The 22,661-nt window shown below is 37.1% G+C and overlaps 1 protein-coding gene across 29 annotated transcripts in view; it reads right to left on the reverse strand.

Moving 5' to 3' along the window:
* CLASP2 (cytoplasmic linker associated protein 2) overlaps positions 1–22,661 on the reverse strand; it is a 155,838-nt gene that overhangs the window by 76,784 nt on the left and 56,393 nt on the right. For 21 of the 29 annotated variants that reach the window (XM_086742898.1, XM_086742895.1, XM_086742906.1 and 18 more), the window contains exon 8: positions 13,266–13,412. In XM_086742898.1, coding sequence (XP_086599024.1) covers positions 13,266–13,412 — 147 coding nt within the window. Of the gene's footprint in view, positions 1–13,265; positions 13,413–13,917; positions 13,952–22,661 lie in introns of those variants that run through there. The other 8 variants (XM_086742903.1, XM_086742902.1, XM_086742901.1 and 5 more) reach the window with 1 other exon arrangement.

A 22,661-nucleotide genomic window follows, 5' to 3' on the forward strand; every position in this document is an offset into this window, starting at 1 on the left:
CTATTCCCCAATTCAGAAGAAAGTGTTTTACTATGCTAACAAGATAAATGATAGTCACACACACGCAGATGCCTTCAAAGAACTTCTCATTCTTTTGTAAGGCTTGACGCTCCTCCACAAAAGCAATAGTAGAGCTTTGCAAAATTCTCATTTCAGACAGTACTGCCTACAGACTCAAAACTGACACATCTGACAGAGCACGTATATTTTAACAAGCTGCTTTGTTGTTGTTGTTGCTTACCTTTTCAGATGAAGCTTTGACTATACATTTCTTAGAAGTATCTCTCTTGAGTGTTAATGCCTTCCACTGAATAGTACATGTTCGTCACTTTACCCACAGAACACAGAATCCTTTGACCAAGTACAGACAAGTTCAACTACTGCATTCCTAATGGCAAAAACACTATAAACAATTCTAAGCAGCTATAACCCCACTGCATTTAAAATCTTCAGGTTCTCAGTAGATAACTAAAATCCAGAGCCTCATTGACTTTTTTTTTTTTTCTTAAAATGAGTGCAATTTACATTACACTACCTTTGGACTTGGTCCACTGAACTCAACTGAGCCTCCCTCAGCTGAAACCCAGAAGAGAAAAGTGTCTGAAAGAGAGAGTACAATCCACCCAAGACATTTATTTACATTCTTTGTTAGTTAGTGAAATCCAGTTTGCCCATCTTATGGGCTTGCCACGCTTGTCTGACTCCAACAGTGGAACTGCACTCACTCGAGCAAATGCAGTTCAGGAGATTTCTAGAGAGGAGATTAGGCAGCTGGTCTCAGTTGCAACATATGCAACTGGCAACATTGGTTCTCTAGTTTCATCTCAAACAGCAAATATCCTAAATGCTCATATTTCCATAGTTAGAGGATCACTGTCATTCTCCTCTTGGGTACGTATGGAGGGGGATGAAGTTCTGACCAGTTACCTTCTTCAAACACTTCTCACCAGGCACAGACATCCTAACATTTATCTACATTCTTTGTTAGTGTTTCATAGCCTTTACTTATTCTTATCCTTCAAGCACTCAGGTTACACAGACTCAGAGGCCTGCAAGCCTAAATTCCAATTCAGGAAGCTGACAAGAATCTACCAAACATAACAAACAGATCTGATGTGGAAGTGGATGTCTTTTATCCCTCAGAATTCTCTAATTGCATGCGGTAATAATATCTTACTGAGCAATATCTCTAGAGTGAACCCCTAAAACTATACCCACATCAACTAATTCAAAACTTCACTTCTCATCTACCAGACACTGAAGCAGAAGTAAGAGATGCAGATCATTCCAGAGTTAATTTAAAAAAAAAAAAAAATAAAAAAAAAGGAAAGAAAAAAAGAAAAGAAAGTACTGTTACCTTTTTGATTTTAGAATCAGGAATTAAATTAGGCATTGGCAGCAGCTTCAGCTCAGCATAGGATAAGTGGACAGGATAAGCTCAAGTACTCACTCAGCTTTTTTTATAATAGGTTGACCAGCAACCCCCACTCACTCCTACTGACCTCCCTCATGCTAACACCAGTATAGCTGAATAGTAAATCACAACAAGGAGTTGCTAACTTGAGAACAAAATAAACTGGCCAAGAAGAATGATTTCAATGAGGCAGGTTCCCTGGTCTGCTTCACTGCAGGGCCATATAAACGCTGTGCTAGCACAATCCAATGGACGACCTGGGATACAAATGAGTTAGTGGAGATAAGGAAGGAAATAACTCCAGGCAGCTTAAACAGTACAGCTACGGAAAGCTTAAGTAAAGGCTCAAGGGAGTAGAGCAATATTCAAACAAAATTAACTCAAACAAGGACAAGAGCAAAGGCAGTCTAGTGGAACAAAGACCCTATCTCGCTATACACAAGGGGGGAAAAAAAAAATCTAAAGAAAGTGTTGATAGAAAACAAAAAGTAAATGCGCCCACATGTGTTACAAAAATTAAGTTACAGAAATCAGATTATGCTTCCTATAAATTCCAACAAACAATTTTTGGAATCCCTTTCAAACACAATGACACCAAATTTCATTGTTTGTGAGCAGAGTTCTGTAGCATGGAACTTGCAATGGAGAGAGACAGTGCTCAATAACCAAATTCTGTTCCCAGTCCCAATGGACAGATGTTGCAAAGGTCATATTTAATTCTTTCTCAGAATATATGTTCTGCTGTTCCTTAGTCTCTGAAATCAGGATTTTTCCTGAATCTTCTGCAGCTCTCAGACAGTCTTTGCAAAATCTACCTTTTTACCCTTGGACCAGTCCTTATTACTATTTGATAAAACTGACAGCTTACTTTTAAATAGGTATCTGGTGGGGGTGAGGGGGAAGGCACCAGCACTTCATGATCTGAAATACCACCTCTGAGATAGCAAGGATTAATTTTAAGACAATGATTCTGATAAAGCCCTGTGTGTAGTCTGAATTTCAGTAGCTCAGTAAGGAATCCTCTTTATCCTTCCAGGTATAAGATTACTGCTACAGTTAATAAAATAGTTCAGAATAATATATTTTCTTGTACACTTTTCACAATTCTGCTTCTGTAAAACATGAGCCAAGTGTTTGGAAAAGTAGCTGAAGATTGAGAATCTCTGAAAATTCCCTTCATGTTTTAAATTACTGGGTCATCTAAAGCAATTTGATATACTGTATACACACATCTTGACATTAACAAAAGACAGGAAACACTAGTGGTTTTACCTTAATTCTATCCATGTTCTGAATGTCCTTATTTCCATGTTTGAAAGACTGATCTTTAAATTTTTATCAAAACACTTAAATAAAAACCTTCCATAAGACAAGCAAAGAACTATTCTTCAGTCTCAAATAACTGGATAAAGCACAAAGGTGTTCCCTCGTCAGGGGACTAAGAGTCACTTAGCGTAGATGCCTTCAGGTTGCCTGCTTATGTCATGAAAACATTTGAGAGCAACAAAGAACTACCACTTGCTCCAGTAAAAACCACTTTGATCGACATTAGACAAGGTGGTTTTTTTGTAAACAAGGCAGACTTACTTTTAGATAGTTACACTGGTAAATCCTCAAGGAGGGATATAATTAGACTAATTTAAATAAAATTATGTTAGTGTAATAACCTGTACCAAATTCTACTCACAGCATAAATTGTATGAACTAATGCATAATTATTCTGGTGTAGCTGTAACTGCTATACAAGTCGAGAAGCTGATCACGCTGCTACTTGCCACAGCTTTGATAATAAAACTTAGGGGAAGATCAAACCATGAAAAGCTGTAGTGATCTTAGTTTAGAGAAAAATTATCATCAGAATTCCAGCTGCCTTGTGTCCATTTTCTGAGAAAAAGACAATTGCATCTAGAAACAAGTAAGTCCCCATCCTCAAAAACCTCTCTGTTATTATAAACTTGTCTATATTCATAGTGCTTTTGCAAGCACATACCTTGCCTACCAGAGAAATCTCACAAAAAAAAATTTAGGAAATCATTGGGAGATTACCTTACTGGGTTGCTGAACACATCTGTCTGATAGTAACTATTACGTGCACAGAGGGGAGAGAGAAGTAGGGAGAGGAACAGCAAAAGGGACATGTACCAGTCTCTTAAACCATGGCAGTTGATGATTTATTAAGCTAAAAAGCCTTTGACTTAAGCTGAACTGCCTTTGACAAAGACACTGAGCAAGCAATTAGGATCAGTAAACTTACTCAGTTGTTCCAATGCAAGTCACTGTAGTTTTCTGGAATAAGTTTCAAAAATAAAAATACTTTTAAATTATCAAATATGACATTAAACTCAAACCTTTTTTTTTTTTTTGGTAGAACCTTAACTGATAAAGCCTTCACGTTGTTTTAAACTAGCTTAGAAAACAATTCAAGTTATAACCAAGTGACTTAGCAGAGTAGAAAAGCCTTCGCTAGAAAGCCCACTTTTAAGGAAACTGACAGATGAATACTGACATGTGCAGCCCCACAGACTGACGTTCACTCTGAACTGACATGTCCACCTCAGCTCCTCCAATGCCAAAAGTAATTCTCCCTGAGGCAGCCAGAAAGACATTCAAGCTGAAACAGCTGCACAAACTGAACAAAATAACAAAATACCTTCATAACACCTTTTATTACTTACTTTATCTGCCTACATTAGAAATTTGGCGGACACGGTTAGAGAACTTCCCTGAAGATCCAACCTGTATCGTGTCTGCTTCACTAAAACATTCCTCCTACACATCCAAGACATTATTGCACGTGAACAGAAGTTTCCACCCAGCAAGTGAGTGAGCTGTCTCTGAGGACTGAGATGCTAAGCAGATCTCTCCATACAATTACTCACATCAGGAAAGAACAGAAGCAGGAGGCAGAAAAAAAATTAGGAGTGAGTTATGCTTACAAGGAAGAGGTGGTGCAAGGTGTTCAACTATTAGGATAGCACATCTCAATCCTTAAGGTGTGCCACATTAGTCAGCAGCAAATACTGGACTCATGTACTAAAAGGAAGCACAAAATAATTCTTACGTGGACCGAAGAGACCGAAGATCACTGCACCAACACACATACCTTAAAATCTCGAGATGCTCTCGAGTATGGAAACTCCTTTCATTTTGTGTACTGAACAATACATTCTCTGAGAAATTTAGTCAGTAGCATTTGAATCTGATTTCTAATACAAAATGCACAGTTTTAACAACTTTACCCTTGATTCCTATGTAGCACAGTTTCACAAGTAGAAAAAATTAATAATACTACCTCTTATATTCACAGGCATGCTATGGAGATCAATCCAATTCACAAGCATTTGTGAAGCAAGCAGAAAATATGACAACTATACAACAAAGACATTAACAGTGTTTCACTTAGTACAAGGTTTGGACAACATACATTAGGTAAGACAAAATCCTGGGTGTGGAGAAAAACTATCAGTTCCATGAGCTGCAAGAATACAGATACCTGATTTCTTTTAGGCTTATCTCACCATTGATTTATGTCTGTTTCTATTCAACTGGAAGCTCAGAGTAATTTTCAACTCATGCACAATGTTCATGCTCACACAGTAATCTTTTAAAGCACTCATGTATTTCTTTTCTCTAATGGCACTAATTTTTCACAAATACTCAAAAGAACAAACATGAGACCCTAGCTCATTCATCCAGTTTCAACAGGTGAGCTTTAAATTTATGCTAATTTTATGAGCATGATAGAATTAGTCTGATTTTCAGTTTCTAATACAGCTTTCGAATAACCTAATATTTATATTTTACTTGAACTTTTTCCTAGTTTCGCACTTGAATAGAGAAAATTGCAGAAATTATTTTATATTACAGAAATTACTGAGAACAACCAGGAACACAAACAGTTCATTGTGTAATCTACAATTCATGTCACAAAACAGAGTGGTTTAGGATACTGTGATTTTTTTGAGTCATTGTGGTGTAATAGTTTCAAAAAAAATAGTATTTTCATTACTGTTGTCAGTTCTCTTCAACTGTGCAGTCTTTTCTGAAACAATTTAAACAGATACTGTATTAAGAACAGTTGAGACTAACATTGCCTGTCATCGCAACCTACACAATTACAGTTTTTACACGTTTTAGAAAACACATTTTTACCTTTTACTTCTAGAAGTTCACTAGTGCAAGACAGAAGGTCAAAGTGATTTGATTTAAATGTATTTTTTTCCTCATATTTTTAGGAACATTTCATTTATTTGTCGCAAGTAATATTTGCACCTTTGGTGAAAATACTCTGCTCAAATTTAAAAAATAATTTGCACCTTACGCTTCTACATTTCTTCCCTATTTTAGAGCATATACAATTGTCAAAAAAAAAAAAAGGTTTTTAAAATACACTTTTCTCTCCTGCCCCCCCTACAAAGAGGAATTACATCTGCTACTCTGCAAAGCAGCAATGCAGGTATGTTTTGGAATGTTTGTCTTTGCTTGCTCTGTAACACAACCACAGTTCACGCAGACTCAAAGTAGTAGGGTCAGCTGATTTCAACCCAGTTTCGCCCTTCCTCTTTTTCCTTCTGGATTCACCCCTATAAAAAAAAAACAAATTGCTTCCCCTTCTTACTGCTTTAAAAAACTTAGTATTCAATGCTAGCAAACTAAGCAAGGGGTAGGTTGTCTTCCTTATTCTCATCACTGCCTGGTACTACCATGATTGCTGGTAGCCCATTTGGGACTACAACACAGAGTAGACATGTCAAAAGAAGGTTGCACAGTGTAGTGAGCTCTACCTCCAGACCTCCTGATTTCTGCTCTACTGTTACACCCTTCTCATTTTACCAATTTGTAAGCTGCCTTCTAGGCTATGAACCTTTTGAAAGAAGACTATGAGATACAGTACCATGCTTACACCAACACAATAAATCCTACAATCTAACTGAAGCTTCTAGAAATTAGTGCAAAGTAAACTAAAGTAGTATGAACTGCCATCTGTCCTTGGGTGATACATAGAAAACAGGGAGAGACTAATGAACAGTATTTATGAATATATATATCTATTCTTTGAAGGTATATGTATAGGTGTGTGTACATATATAAATAATTTATCATGTTTATCTATTTTCATTCAGAACCCTCATAAAGGCTGATTTTTCCAAACCACCTGCTGAGGCTAGCTGCAAAAGAAAGTATCTGTCAGAGGAATGGAAACCCCAGTGACCGGATAACCATTCATAATGGCCAAGGAAAACAGACCACTGACCACGTGCAAGAAAATCCTCTCCTGAAGTGGCGTTCAGGGGAGTACACAACAACAAAATCCAACAGCTCTGAGAGAACCTGGAAAGCTGGAAGTCCTCCTACTTCGCTGAGTTCCGGTTTAGGTTAAAACACCAGCAGTTCATGACTGCAGGATTGCAACCTAGCAATTCCACGGGCAAGGATGTCTCGAGAAAGGAAGTTAATTGACATTCACTGTGGGGACAAAGAAGCAAAAAAGCACTCTGTGACAAATCCTCTGATTCAGGCTCTGATACCCATGACTGATCTCAAAGGCTGCTCAAAAAGACAGACAGGCTGATTTCAGGTGGGATGTTGCAGAAAAATCCCGGAATTTCACAACAACCTGGAAACAAAAAGGGGAAGCAAGTGACACAGAATGCCAGGGATGCTTTGCTGACCAAAATTATCTGAGAGTAGTTCTATGTCATACAAAGGGCCAATATAAAAAAAAAAAAACAAACCAAAAACCACAAAAAAACCAAAACCAAACCAAAACAAAAAACCACACCTAGTTTCTTTTACATGACAAATACAGCACCTTTGAAATCACTTAATGAAGGCTAAACAAATAATAGAGGGAAGACTCATGAACTTATTTCCTGCAGAACTCAAAAGTTTAAAAAAAATCCTCGAGCATTAATTACTATGAAGCTTTTTTATGTGCAAATAAACACAGAACAGTATTGACGAGGCTGAAGACAACTGATACAGCAAGCATGATTTTATCTTCAGTACAAATACTGTAAATACAATTTGTATTTACAGTTCCACAATTATTGAAGTCCTTTTAACAAAAATGTTTAACTACAGTATGTAGTTTTCATGAGGCTAACTTCACCTGGCTAAGATTTCAGAAGGCAAGTATCCATTTTTCAGTACATTTGTTCTACGTAGAGCCTTTCCATTTAAACTGTTTCCTACTAAAGCCTCTAAACACTTCAAAATGTCTTCTGCTAGGAGGCAGAGACAAAAGAAGCAGATCAGTACCATTTTAATACTTCTCAAAGAGCTCTATTGCTATTATTGAGAAGGGAAAAAAAGCACTACAATGCTGATAGAACAGATTATAGAGATACACAAACCAAAACGAAATTTCCTGAAGTTGGGAATAGCTTCCTGCAGTTAAGAATGTGTTCCTGTACTTAAGAAAAACAGGTACGGTGTGATTATAGTTCTCACAGCCTTCTTTTTAAAAACTGTTTACCTGGTTCACTCAAGTTTTCCAATTACTTGCTTTCTGCCTCTACCTTGAGCAATCATCAAACTTTAGGAGGCTTTTTTTAAGAATTAAGACTATCCTAAAACTGAGGGTTATTTCAAACAATGCCAGCACCAAACCTCAAACTGGTTGAGCTGCAGTCTTCATTGAAGACCAGATCCTTTGAACATCTTAAGAAAAAGTGGCAACAGCACAATTTTCACATTTGAAAAAAAAATGCTTTTTGCACACAAATTTTTTTTTAAACAGAAAAAAACCCCAAACCTCTACACCCTTGGGGTTTCATTTCATGTTTTTGATGCTTGGCATCAACAACATTCTTATTCCAAAACATCTTTCTAAAAACCAGCTACAATAATTCAGATATTTGAATTAATAACATCCCTTTTGCTGTTTTGTCACTGGATGATTCATCCTAAAGCAACACAGGCTGTTTCAAAAAGTGTAACAAAGTTATCAGTGTCAAACAGTAAGCAATGTGTCATAATGCTAGTAGAGGTTAATACACTACAGATTGAAAGAGACAACAAACCATAGGTAAAAATATGTGATGTAGTATCTTACCACTGCAGACAACTGCAAAATTAGAAAGTCTGCCTTATTTCAAATTACAACATTAAGAATGATGTTCCAGCCCTACAGAGCTTCTCATAAAACATACAACTGGAAGTTAATACAAACTGTTTTCATGACTGGGTTTAACCAGCAAGCTTTTCTTCCAATGCCACACAGCTCTACTGAAATATTCCTACATTTAATCCATTTTAAAGACTACCAACTTAAATTGACATCCTGGGAAAAGAAAGGAGGCCAGTCATTCTGTTTAAGTACAGACTGAGGATCCCTACTAACATCTAGACTACATAAAAGCTTCTGAATAGTATACAAGGAAACAATTCCCTAGAAGACTTGGAACAGGGAGCATACATTTGCAAGAGAACCTGCCAAAGCCCTATAATAGATCTTGAACAGTGCAGTGACAAGAATATACCTCATTTGGCTAACATACTCAACTTGTGTTTTTCTACTGTACATTATGGTGTCCCTTACAACTGAAAAAGTGCTTGCCATACTGGCAGTAAAGAACCCATGAGTGTCCATTTCTGTAAGGGCAGAACATACACAATGCACTTCACTTTGCCTTAGAGCAAAGGGGTATTTCCAGAGGCTCTGGCACTTGAATGAAGAGCTGAAAGCAAGCATGTCAGAAGTAAGTAGATCAGCTGTGTGTTTCCTGGCAAAGGACTACCTCAGAATTGTATTGACCATAGAATAAGAAATACAACAAACAAAGCACTGCTCCATTAAGCTGAACACCCATCACTTCTCATTCACCACAAGCAACAAAGTCAGTGTCTGAACACCTTCCAACAGTAAAGTCAGATGAGAAACAGATTGATGGATTTCTTACTCTCAGAGTAGTATCCCACTGAGGCTGCCTGCTCTGACTCTTTTCCAGCAAGCTGTCTTCTACAGACTTAATGACACCTGTCAGCAAATGCACAAGTTCTACGAGCTCTCCCATCCCTACAGCCAACAGTCATTCCCAGCACAAGGAGAGAGAATTCCAGCCCGAGTAAGACATTGTTACTGCTAGTGTACATCCCTGTTTCACCTGCTTTCTTTTATAATGATTTTGCATTTCCAGTTTCACCAAAGTACATTTCTTATATTAAATGGAAAGTGCCCAATACAGTGAAAAAAATCTTTTTGTATATTTGATGCATCCTTTCACTTGAACAGAGCACCTGGTGAGTGGCTGGAATTATCCATTTCTTCAATAAGAAACATGTCCATGGAGTACATAACAAAAAGTCAAGCCCACGTGCATCTGAGGTATAATTCAGCAGGTATCAGCAGAAAAGAAAGCGAGTAGCATGGCTAGGAGGTTTAATTTTCTTAGCCTTAAGACAGGATAGCCTCCACTCCCTTTTGGAACCAGGAAAAAGCTGTACTTTCTTTATTGTCATCTACAGGTGACAGAAAAAGACATCTTTAACACAATTTCCTAGGAAAAGGATCTGTGGAAGGCAAAAGGCAGTTTAAATGAATGGAACTTGCAGTAATCTCAGCCTACGCTCAACACATTTTCTACCTGCACTAGCAATTCTGCCTGGTCACAGAAGCCTGAAGAGAAGAAACTGCAGCAAAGGATTGCTTCAGCTGCAGGTCACCGGCCTGACTTTGGAGATTTTTGTGAAAAGCAAAGAAAAAGTTAATGCAGCTGCTGCTACTTCTTCCTCCTAGGCTGAACAGCAACTTCTTAGTATGTATACAGCTATATATGAAAGAGAGAAAACTTAGGCAAGCAAGACCAACAGGTGGCAGAACTGCGAGGTGAGCAGTTATGAGCCTGAAATACCTGTAGCCAGTGCTTACCAGGGAAAGGTGAGAAATTACATTCCTGTTGATTACAGGCTTGGAATGCAGTGGTGAGCAGAAGGATTCGAGACTGCAGGATAAGGCAGAGCCTTAATAAAACAGCAAGAGCACACAACTTCCAGAACCATAGATTTGATCCATAAAGATGGTAATTTTGGGGCTGGAGAAAAATCTCAGGTGTCCTTTAGGCACTTGCAAAGGAGACCCTACGGAAAGTGGATGAGAAAGAGCATCAAGGTTTGTTTGTAACCATAAAGATCCATGAAGTATCAAGACAAGCAGAATAGGATGCCTTAACTGGAATCCTCAAAGATCGTGGTTCTCTGTGGAATAAAGCTCTCTAAATGCAGCATTTTGTCCCGTAATGACAGTGTGCTTCTAGACACTTGCCCTGTTCATATACATTTCTCTAGTATCCATTTCCGACTACTGTCAGATGGGACAGTGGACTATATAGACCTCTCGTCTGACCTAGTATCATTCTTCATACAAATAATGTTACAGGAAACTCCTCACTTCTGGAAGAGACTATGACTTGATTGATTTGTTTAATAAATACATTTGGTATCTACACTAATGTTCTTTACTAGCAAAGAGATGCAGGATTTGTAAATACTATGCAGCAGGGTAAGGCTCTCTTAAAGCAGATAGTTAAAATTTGTATCTGCTAGCAAGCTTGTTACCAGACAGCACTAGTTTAAACACTGCTAACCTCAAAAAAAAGTATGGAGATGGAGAAACACATTGAAAGACACAAATAATGAGGAGCAGGAGTAAAATGAAGACAAATAATAGCTGCTAAAAATGAAAATAGCCACAATAGCTTTGCTGATCAATGATGACATATGGAAAATGCTAATAAGAAAAGACTGAGGGTCAACTTAAGGAAAACTTGAAGGGAAAGAAACACCAAAGAAATATTAAACTAGGAAGAATACAGTTATATGTAATGAAAGAAATCTGTGCACAAGCAGATTAATAGACCTGTAGAAGTTTCTCCCTTGTAAACAGCAAGAAAAAAAAGTAGAGGTAGTCAAGAACACCTCAAGACTAGAAGACAAATTTCCACCTTCTACCTATTTGGTGGAGAATACAAAGCATAACACTTCCTACAAAACAGAATTCTCCATGGTCAAGCAACCACGCCATAGATGCACATACAGACAAGCATTCCAAGAACAATTTAATCAACATTAGAAAGGCTAGCCATTTAATCGTAAATGTTAAAAATTCTGACTACAGACATACCGACAGAATAAAATTAAAAAAAAAAGAAAAATAAAAAGAAAAATAATTAAAAAAAAAAAGAGGTGAAACGGATGCACATGTGAACACTCTTTAATATCTTCCAGAGTGGAAAGGAGATGGTATAAAGGAAAGACCAAAGTGTTCTGGTTTTGGCATGCTTAAATTTTATCCTTACTTCCTGTATTTCTTCATTTTAATTTTTTGAAGTTTGGAAATATAGGAAAATTAGAAAAAACAAAGTAACTTTTTTTTTTTTTAAATTTCATTTGCTATTTAATTTTTAGATAAACTGAAAAATCAGTCAAATTGTCAAATGGTCAGTGAAATGGTTTATTCTGTTCTTATTTCCCTTCCCATGCTGTCTTGTCTCCATGTTTTTACTGTGAAGCATGTGAAGGCCTACATGTAGACACAATTTTATTTAATAAAATAAATAAAATAAAATAAAATAAAATATTATTAAAAGTAGCACATACTGAAAGAAATAGGAATACTGAGCATTCAGTTCTGGTACTATATATGTCCATCTTGCATTCAAAACCCACCATGTTCAGGTTAAAGGAGATTATACCATTATCACTTATTTCTGCAATAATAAATACTAAGAGTCAATTTCAAAAGGTAACTTCCTTTAAGGAAGTGTTTTAGGTGGTACTTTCTGATTCATACTGCTATCAGTTTTGAGTTATACTATGGTAGTGTTGATCCCACCCTATGGGAATCTTTCCAATTTATTAAGCATTCTGAAGACCACATTAAAAAAACCAATAAATTACCAAAACATTAGCTATATGTTATTAAAATGAAAATAGTTAAAGTAGCTTCTTTGAGATGTGTCTCTTTTTTTCAGATTTTATCTTTGCTCTGCAGTCCACATAAGAAAATGTTACATCAACTAGGACACGAAAAAATTACTTACTCTTACAAAAAACACTTTGTGAAAAAAAAATTATTCATTAAAAAGCCATACCTGAAGCACAGTATATTTCCACTTAATGATATATTTTCTGAATGTGTACATGAACCATCATAAAAGCTGCCATTTCTTTAGCAGTAAACAGTTGCTTTTGTTAGATTACCCCCGCCCTAAAAAAATGCGGATTTCCATGTTCAAAGATTACAATTAGTAACCATCATCATTACACTGCTTTGAAGTCTACCATGTTAAAAAAAAAAAAAAAAAAAGCCTGGCAAAAGTTTTGGCCCTTGTTTTTTTTTTTTTATCTTTCGCAATCAATTTCACAATACTCTGACAGCTCAAGGAATAATAATAAAAGTCATTCAGGTATAACACACACCTCTGTTGAGGTGTGGTTGATGGCTAGTCCTTTCTAGCCATGTGAAACAGTGTGGACCTACTGTAAAAATTTTGTCTACACAGACCCAATACAGAATTTCACAGAATATTTATATATACAGTAATATGTGGATTCCATGAAAGAGGCACCCATATATTCATGTTACAAGCACAACTGCTATTTCCAGATGATAATTTTATTTATAACATGACAGGCCTTTATAAGCTAAATGTACATTCACAAAACTAGACAGACATGCACACACCTTTACATATGAATAATTACATAAAATAGGGTCCCTCACTGTTTTCAGCTCTGCAAGAATACTGCAGTCATGAATTAAACATCACCTTCCAAAGTTCTCTGTTTTGTGCCTGCTCTGGCAGGGTTTCTGGGAACACCGATTAGAATCTGAATAGCTTTACATTACCTCCAACCTTAGGCCCACCGGCTGATCCTGGCTTTCTTGCACTGTTTGAAGGATTTCCTGGCTTTTTAGGTGCCGGAACCTTGAAGGCTGAAGCAGCTGATGATGGCCTATTTCCATCCACTGACTCTTCATCATCAAAGCTTTTGTCTAGAAAAGGATACATTAAATAAAAATAAAACTATTAGAATGGATGTAGCTTTATTTCTTAAGCAACCATTCTGCTTCGCATTTCACAGAAACTCACAAAATGTATAAATAAACACAAATATGTATCAATTTGTCCTCTGTCTCTGACCTAGGAATAAAATGACAGTGAGAAATAAACAGCATTTTCTACACATTAAGTTCTTTGAAAATATTATTTTGCTTTCATAATTAACCACTGTAAATATGAACATAAAAATGAATCCTACACATTCATTCCCACAAAGGAAAAATATCTTTGCAGACATTGAATATTTTTGCCCATTTCTCTGTATTTTCCCCAAAGGAAAGCCCTTAATACAATTTCTATCATTCCAGGCTACTAAAGACAAACGCTTCTCCCTTTTCCTCTTTTACTCATGCATGCATTTTCTGCTACACATCCTCCCACAATGTGTCTAACCAGCACTCCCTGTCTCTTTCCTTCCACCCAGATTTTTCAACTTACAATCACAGATCCTCTTGCAGATCAGCCGCCTCATTCCTCTGGTAGCTCTTCAATCCCCTCACCCTAGGACGGACCCAGCACCTCACATGGCCACATGCAGTAAATCCTCAATACTAATCAAAGATTCTATCAAAAACTGCTCGCAAACACCCTAGATCCACCACTGAGATTTGTGCCGGCATCTTTCTCTCCCTTCCCCGCACTAGGTGCCGCACAACCAATGAGCTGCAAGGTGACATCATCTTCTGAGAGCCACCGCCAGAGGAAAAGGTAAAAATTCTCCATGCTAATAAATTCATTCCCACACATCGTATTTGCCACTATTCCAATCCTTCATTAAAAAAATTAGGCAGGCAGACAATACTCCGGGGTTTGCACTCCTCTTTCCTATAATTTCAGGTTTGTGTATTTTTAATCAAGAAAGAAATTAATCTCTAGCGACTAAATGAAAGTCTCAAGACAAAATATTCAGCCTTCAAAAAAAAAAAAAAACCCAACATATTCCAACAGTAGAATGTAACAGCTTCTCAGTCCACTTAGGGAAGAAGGATTTATCTATAAGCTAGAGCACAGAAAACATACCAGCCTATGGCTGCTATAATAAATAAATGGGCGAGGCTGAGACACAGCTGCACTACAGTAATGAAAGATCAATTTAGCACACTACCTGCTCTAAAATATGCCATTTCTAAAAAAAAAAAAAAAAAATGATAACAAAGCTTTGCAGTTAATTTTATATCTCTGGAATGGTGACTATTTACCTTTTGCTTATTCAGAACCTGCTCCCAGTGAAACGTCAACTATATTTAATAATATAGCCTCCCAAAGAAAGGCAAGCTATCATTAAAAGGGTAAAGCAAGGTTTTGTCCAACAGCACATGCAGAACACCTTGCATTTAACATGTCCATGATCAGTGCTGCTATAGTTGATACATTCTTCTAGCATTAGCAAAAAGCTGTGTGTTGTACTAACAAATTTTCATTATTAAAGATGAAACAAACCGCCACAAAAAACATCTGGATGTGTACTGACAATTTCACTAACGTTATTTCCTTTTCTCCTACAAACACTGATTTTTAAGAGAATCTTGCTAAGAATAATCATGTTTGGATACATAAACTCTCAAAATAAGGGAGAAGGCATCAGCCTCCTCCCCACTAGCCTGTGCGTTGCCATGGAAACAGCACTCCTGCTCAGCATACGGGCTGAGGCAGAATTCATTTTGATTCCTGCTGCTTTTACTCTTAGTATCTTAAATAGAACCAGACATCAAGGTTTTTGAACAGGGAAGAAACCACTAATCCAAATGCCAAATTAAGTGCCATGAACTAAACACTGTCATGGAAGTGCCAATAGTAATAGTGACTATCTAGAATACCTGCAACATCACAGGTACTTTAAAAACAGCATTAAGAAATATCTCGCAGGTTTTTAAACAGCACGAACAGAACACCACTGGTGCATGACTACGCTATTACAAAAACAGATTACAAGTGAAAACATGCTTTTCAAATAAAGATGGGTTTGTAGCTGCATTTTTAAGTTTGATAATAAAACAGGCTAGACTTTCATGTTACTAACAGCACTACAGTGCAGCATTGAAACGTACATATTGCACAAGAAGTCTTTGAAAAAAATAACATTATTTGCAGTACAATCTTAAAACCAGTAATTGAGTATTTGCTCATTTATGCAAAATCTCCTAACGAAGAAAAACCTAAATAACCCCAAACAACAGTGTACTTCGAGAACCAAAGGCTCAGATAAATTTATTTTATCGCTACCAAGCTATTAATTACAAAGGAGTATTGAAGATGGAAAACTGTAGAACTTACTACTCAACCCCAAAAAGCACAAACAGAATTTCAGGAAAACGTAAAGCCACTGACATGTTGTGTAAATTATAGGACAATATCTTAAACAATGGTCTTGATAATACTCTTAAATTACTTTGCCTAGTTTAGGAGTTTCATGCAGTTTCTTAGTTCACATAAAACAGAGCTTTTAAAGTAATTTTTTTTAACGCGTGTATTTTTGAGAGACATAGAACTGATCTTAACAACTGATACATGGGTGTTCTTAACTGGACTTTTCATTATTTATGTTAAAATAAATTAAAAATTTAAGTACAGTCACTAAAAGTGTTTCAAAATTACAGCACAGTACCATAAACATATAAAATTAATGGCTGAAAAGGATCTGGTTTAATTCTATTTAGTCTAAAGTGATAATGAAGCTGAGTTTCTTTTGTTGTAGGTTTGTTTGTTTTTAAATAAACAGGAGGTTTTTCCCACCCTTTTGGGCCTTTACACTTTTATTTCCCTAGACTTTAACAACATAACCCCAAGTGATCTTCAGAGACATTCCATTCTCAGAAAGACACTTAACAGTATTTATGAAGATCTGAAACCTGCAGTCTGTATTTATAGCTGTTAAAAAACCAAAAGCATTCTATTTGCCTCCAGTATGATTTGCTTTCCATGTGCTCTCACTCACATGCAACAATGCACTTGTTTGTATCGCTTCTAAGAGCTTTTCCATATACTTCAGCATCCAGAATCACAGCTTGAAGTATAACCATTACTCCGCAGGGTATAATCAAGGTGCAGTTCTGCTCCAGCCAGCTGAGTCAAAGTTGTTTACTAGGTGCCTTTGTTTAGCCAATGGACCAGAGCTGGAGCTCCTGACTGCCAACCTGCAGAGCGCGACGACGATTGTACTATCAGTATCAAACTGTGACTGTAATGTTAGTTTCATGCAATCCGCAAACAAAATTAATTTCTACAACAGAAGTCATACAAGCCTAAATATAATTGATATTTCAAAACAAATCTGAAGGATAAAAACACTTTTTCATTCTAAAATAGCTAGATAATTTTCATTCCAGGTAATTTTGAAGGCCACTTTCAGCATATCAAATTGTACACACAAAAATACATCTGACAGCTGAGAAAGCACTATCCAAAACAGTATTTTACAATAAAGCTCAACGTTACTAAAAATAGGAACAACTAGCTGTATGAGTTGCTAGCAAAGTATAGAACATCTTAAATGAAAAACACTATGAAAGACACTTAACCTCAGTCAAATCTCACAAGACTCTTCTTGTACTTGATATCTTCATTTTAAATCACAATGGGTAAGAAGAGTTTTGGAGGTACGCACACCCCTCAGAGAAGAGCTTGAAATCTAGTATTGCCAAAAGCTCCTGAAGAAAACTGATGAGCAGCAAATGTTCTCACTCTGGTACAACTTCTCTTCCAGATGAACAACTTCAAAGCAGGAAAGGAAAAAAAAAAAAAAAAAAAAAAATTCAAGAAAAGGTTGTTCTTATATTTAAAAACCTAGAAACACAAGATTCAACTTCCAAGCACTAGAAGTTTTCTCTTCAATAGAGGAAAGAGATCTGTACCGCAAAGGAGCGTTCTGCAGGTACTATGCCGCAAGTGAACTAGTATCAGTGATCTGCTGTGCGTTTCTACAAAACGTTTCAGAGGAGTCAAAAGAATGTTTCTAGTGAAAAACCCATCAAACCAACCTGCATGACACAGACCCTAGTGTTTACCACATCTTTGAAACTTTGAGTTTACCAAAGTTATTCTAAGTTTAAATCCAGACACATCTGCTCAATTAGAAACACAGAGCAAAACTCAACCATCGCAAAGGTTTAAACACTAAAATTGTTAAGAAATAAACTATACAACTAGACCTGAAAATAATGGAAAGATACGTGGTATCTTTGTAGCATTACTCTCTGAGGCTAGATTACGAATATGTAATATCTGTTTCTTAAAGTATTCAGAGAAACCAAAGGATACATATTTACAATCAAACTTGATATCCAACATTCTAGTACTCCCAACTCTAAAACCTTCTAAACAAGCTATTTACTGTGACTTGAGTATAGAATAATAACGGTAATTACAGATGTATCCAGAGACAAAGGAAAAACTAAAGTTTTCCATATCTAGACAGAAAAATGTTTTATTTTTCAAGAAAATTAAATTAAAATATATTTATTGTTACTGCAACTCAAGCCTTTACCTTAGCTGGTCTTAACATCCATAGAATTAATGCAACGTTTAATATATAACATTTTTTAAGTCATAGTCTACAACAGAAGAAAGAAAACACAGTATCAGCTACACCGCTGCAGAAATAGAAGATCTACATTCTACTTGTGCTACTCAGAAGCAGCCAATCAGAAGTTCACTGAACTTAAAGCAGATCCCCAAATAACATCACAGGGGAAAAAAAAAAAAAAAAGAAACCTGGATCCCCTGCAGTAACACTGAACTAAAGCTGGCCACAAAGGCAAATCTCAATATTCTGTCGTCGACATCTTAAACATCTAGCAGTACTAGTGTTGTAAATACCAACTTGCAGTATTTTTCAGTAGATTGACAACAGTCAAACCAGAGAACATAGTATCTTTAATAATACTGCTTTTAAACGTTTACTTGTTAAAAATGTGCCCTTCCTATATCCATCTTCCTTTCAAGTATTGCTAACTAAGTTTTTGAGCTACTGCTAACAGTTTTTGAGCTACTGCTAACAGTTCCTCTTTCACACCACAAGTTTATAATGACATGATTGCAAAATCGTGCCCAAGTAAAACAACAGCAAGTAGAGGAACACCTTACACTTCCCAAGTCACTCCCACATCCTGCGCCTACTAAGATACCAATTGCCAGTCTCCCTTCTGTGATTTACAAACATACACTGCATCAATTACTTGGAACATCTGGGACTGGATTATTATTAGCTCAATTCCAGATGAACCGGTGCAGCCTACAACAATTTCTGTCAAGCATGAAAACAGAGCCGCAAGCACTACAGATGCATCAGGTTAGCTGATCCTTCTAATCCATACTTCAAGCAAATGCCTCACAACATGTAGTGAGCACTTCATCCCTTACACACCAGGCATTCCATGCAGCCCGAATCTGTTTGTCCTGGCACAAAGGACAAGGTTCATTTGTCTAAGCACAGTCATCTAAAAACAGTTTAGACAGTCCTGGGTATCCTGTCCGGCTGCCAGCTGACATTCCAGAAGAGCACAGATCTCTTGCAGGTCTGGTGTCACACTTGTTTGCTCCGTATGGCTACTGTGGATACTGCAAGGCACCTCAAGACGCCTACGTCTGGGTAGCTGAATTGCACTTAAGATGCTTTAGATCTACCACAAAGGGCATTCTCCCTGTGCCACAGTAGACAGAGGAATCTTGCTCCAGCCCCGGAAACACTCAAGGCCAGGCTGGATGGGGCTCTGGGCAACCTGATCTGGTTGGAAATGTCCCTGCTCCTTGCAGGGGGGTTGGACTAGGTGATCTTTAAAGGTCCCTTCCAACCCAAACCATTTTGTGATTAGGACATGAATTCTCATACAAAAACAAAAACCTGCTTCCAACCATGATGGAGAATGGTTCTTCAGAAGACGACAGGGTGTAGTGACAGAAGTGACATGAGGTGAATTACTGAGAGATTTAACTTTCCTTCACGGTACCTGCCCTATTTCTCTTTGCTTTTCTGTAGGAGCCAACTGTAACTATGATTCAGAGCTGGCAAATGGTTCTCACGTTCTGTGCAACATATTCTGATGCTCCTCAGTAAAATCTCTAACCCTTACCAAAAGAGAGTCCTTTTTCCACAATAATCTCATAGGGTGGGGGGTTGGGGAGGACCAAAAAAATACCAGTGACAAAAGTAGCTAAATAATACAACTTAGTTAAAAAAAACCCTCCAATGTATTAAAACCAACTGTGAAGCCCAATGTATTCCTTCACATGCTAGTTTTCAAGGCAGTTCCAGTGGACTAGAGAGTCTTCAAAAAAAGAGCTAAAAAGGCAGCAAGCATGTGAAGTAGCAGTCAGTAATAGGAACGAGGCAAATACTTATCATTTAAATTGATGCTGTTGATCCAATCTCAAATTCTGATAAGAGTTCCCCTAACTTTTCAATAAGAGAGTACAGGTCTCCCAGATTCCATCGAACAGCTACAGCACACTTAAAGAGGCTCACACCAAATGCACTTGAAAAAAAAAAAAACAACAAAAAAAAACAACAACAACAAAAAACCAAACCAAAACCAAACCACAAACGGAATCTAAATGAATAGGGCAAAAGAGAATAAGGAGTGGCAATGGCACTTGCCACAATAATTATCCACATTTCTTACAGGCCTGCTCTATTTATACTAATAATTTATCCATTTCCTTCAATAGTTTCACAAAGGAATATGTTCAGGAAAGATTTAATTAAAAAAAATGCAAGATATTCCTAAGCATCACGAAAAGCTAGTCTTACAGTTCATCTTACTACTGTATGCCTGCAAGACAAGATTTAAATACAGGTTTCAAAAAAAGCTGCAACAAGTCAGCATCAGCAACTGAGCTAATTTTGCTCCCAAGCAAAGCTTCATTCCAATTTCTAGTTCTGGAACATATCCTTTAAACTTAAGTTATTTTCTGATTTTCTTCTATTAAAGTTGAAGATAGTTTCTGTAAATCTTGCTTTGTTTTTTACTATTCCAGCATCTGTAAAACTATTTCCACAGTCCAGTTAAATGTGTTAAAATAAGTAAAGAAAAAAATCCTTTAGTCAGTTTTATATTCTTGCAATTGGACTTCGCTTTGTTATCCATTTCCCAAACGCTACTCAGAGCAACTTACTGAAAACTGAAGATGTGATCAATATTACTGTACTTTAGAAATCATCAATTTCACCTAATTTACAGCCTTCCTCAGGCACATTCAATACCTTCTATATCAACACCTAATGGTCTATAATCTACTAGTAACCAAAGCATAGTTTTACCTGTAAAGGGCCAAGAGACAGATAGACAGGTCTCCAGAATTAATGACAATGCAACACATAAAACAGGATTAATGATGAAATACCAAGATTTTTTTTATTTTTTTTTTTTAAGTACATACCAACTCTTACTGTACTTCAACATTTGTACAATGTCATTGCTTTAGGCTACACCGTTTGGGCCACACTGCACTATGCCCAGCACTGAAATGTTAACAAGGGATATGTCTTTGGGCAGGGGGAAGGAAAAAAAGTGTAGAAAGGACACAGACATGCTTTACAGAAGTAATTAAAGACTGATAATTTCTGACACTTTAAATACATTATAGGTTGACTCAGTAGCTGTAATGGAGAAATCGATGGGTGTACTCCTCTGTTTTAGCACAAGGGAAAAGACATCTACCTCAGAACAGGTGTTTTGCTCTCCCATGAAATGTCAGAAGTAAAGCTGAGAAGGGCAGTAACTTCTGAAACAATCAAGACCTCTGGTAAATGAATGAGTACTCCCATGGAAAGTATCCCTATCCAGACACTGACTAAAATAAAACTAACTAGTTCACTCAAAATAGAAATACCACCAACAACAAAAAATTAAAAGCTTGAAGAGAATTTTTACTTGAGGCCTGATAAATCTGTGAGCCACAAGAAAGACTTACCATTTGTATCAAAAGTTATGGTTTATTTAACTGCTGTAGCCTCTCTGAATTCCAATCTCATTTTTGGCCTAACACTTCACTATGTTGCTCAAGTTGCCCTCTAAAAAACTACCACTTCAAATATTTTCTTTAAAGCCCCATTATTCACCTTTAAAATATTCTATAACTCAACAGCTAGTCTTTGCTCAGGAGGCCTGTTTTCATTACTGTCTTCATTACCTAGGCTTCAGAAGTAATTTTATTTCTTTCTTCACAAATTTCTTTTGCTTGTACATCAAGTATCTACTCTCCATAACACCAGTATTTACTTCAGTAAATCCAATGACCTATTTAAAACCAAGATATTAAGTATGAAAATACATTATATTTAGAATTCACTACCCATAAATTACAGTAATGTGACTAGCACTATTCATCTAAGTCCAGAAAAGTGAGAAAAAAATGACCATCATTTAAATAGCATCTGCAGCTAAGTCAATCAAACAACCGATATTCATTGAGGAAAAAGTAATTTGTGGCATTTCCAATATTTAATTAATTCACATAGAAACACTTAAAGAGTTTAATGATTTGATTTTTCAAACTATCAATTACATTACAGTAAAGGTAAGAGAGGTAGACACAAGGATCACGTTCATTCATCTTTAACATATATCACATGTGTATATGTGATGCGGACGCGAATCTGTCGGAGCGGGTCCAGAGGATGCTCTGAAGATGATAAAAGGGCTGGAGCACCTCTCCTATGAGGACAGGCTGAGAGAGTTGGGGCTGTTCAGCCTGGAGAAGAGGACACTCTGGGGAGACCTTATAGCAGGTTTCTAGTACCTAAAGGGGGCCTATAGGAAAGACAGGGAGAAGCCCTTTGGCAGGGCCTGTTGCGACAGGAGGAGGGGTAATGGTTTTAAAATAGAGGGAGGTAAATTTACATTAGATACTAGGAAAAAATTTTTTACAATGAGAGTTGTAGAACACTGGAACGGGTTGCCCAGAGAGGTGGTGGATGCCCCATCCCTGGAAACGTTCAAGGCCAGGCTGGATGAGGCTCTGAGCAACCTGATCTAGTCGGGGATGTCCTTGCTCCTTGCAGGTGCGTTGGACTAGATGACCTTTGAAGGTCCCTTCCAACCCTAACCATTCTGTAAGAAATTTTTTTTACAATGAGGGTGGTGGAACACTGGAACAGGTTGCCCAGAGAGGTGGTGGATGCCCCATCACTGGAAACATTCAAGGCCAAGCTGGACGGGGCTCTGAGCAACCTGATCCAGTTGAAG

The sequence above is a fragment of the Chlamydotis macqueenii genome, chromosome 2 (assembly GCF_036417535.1).
Source record: "Chlamydotis macqueenii isolate bChlMac1 chromosome 2, bChlMac1.mat, whole genome shotgun sequence".
Lineage (NCBI taxonomy): Eukaryota > Metazoa > Chordata > Aves > Otidiformes > Otididae > Chlamydotis > Chlamydotis macqueenii.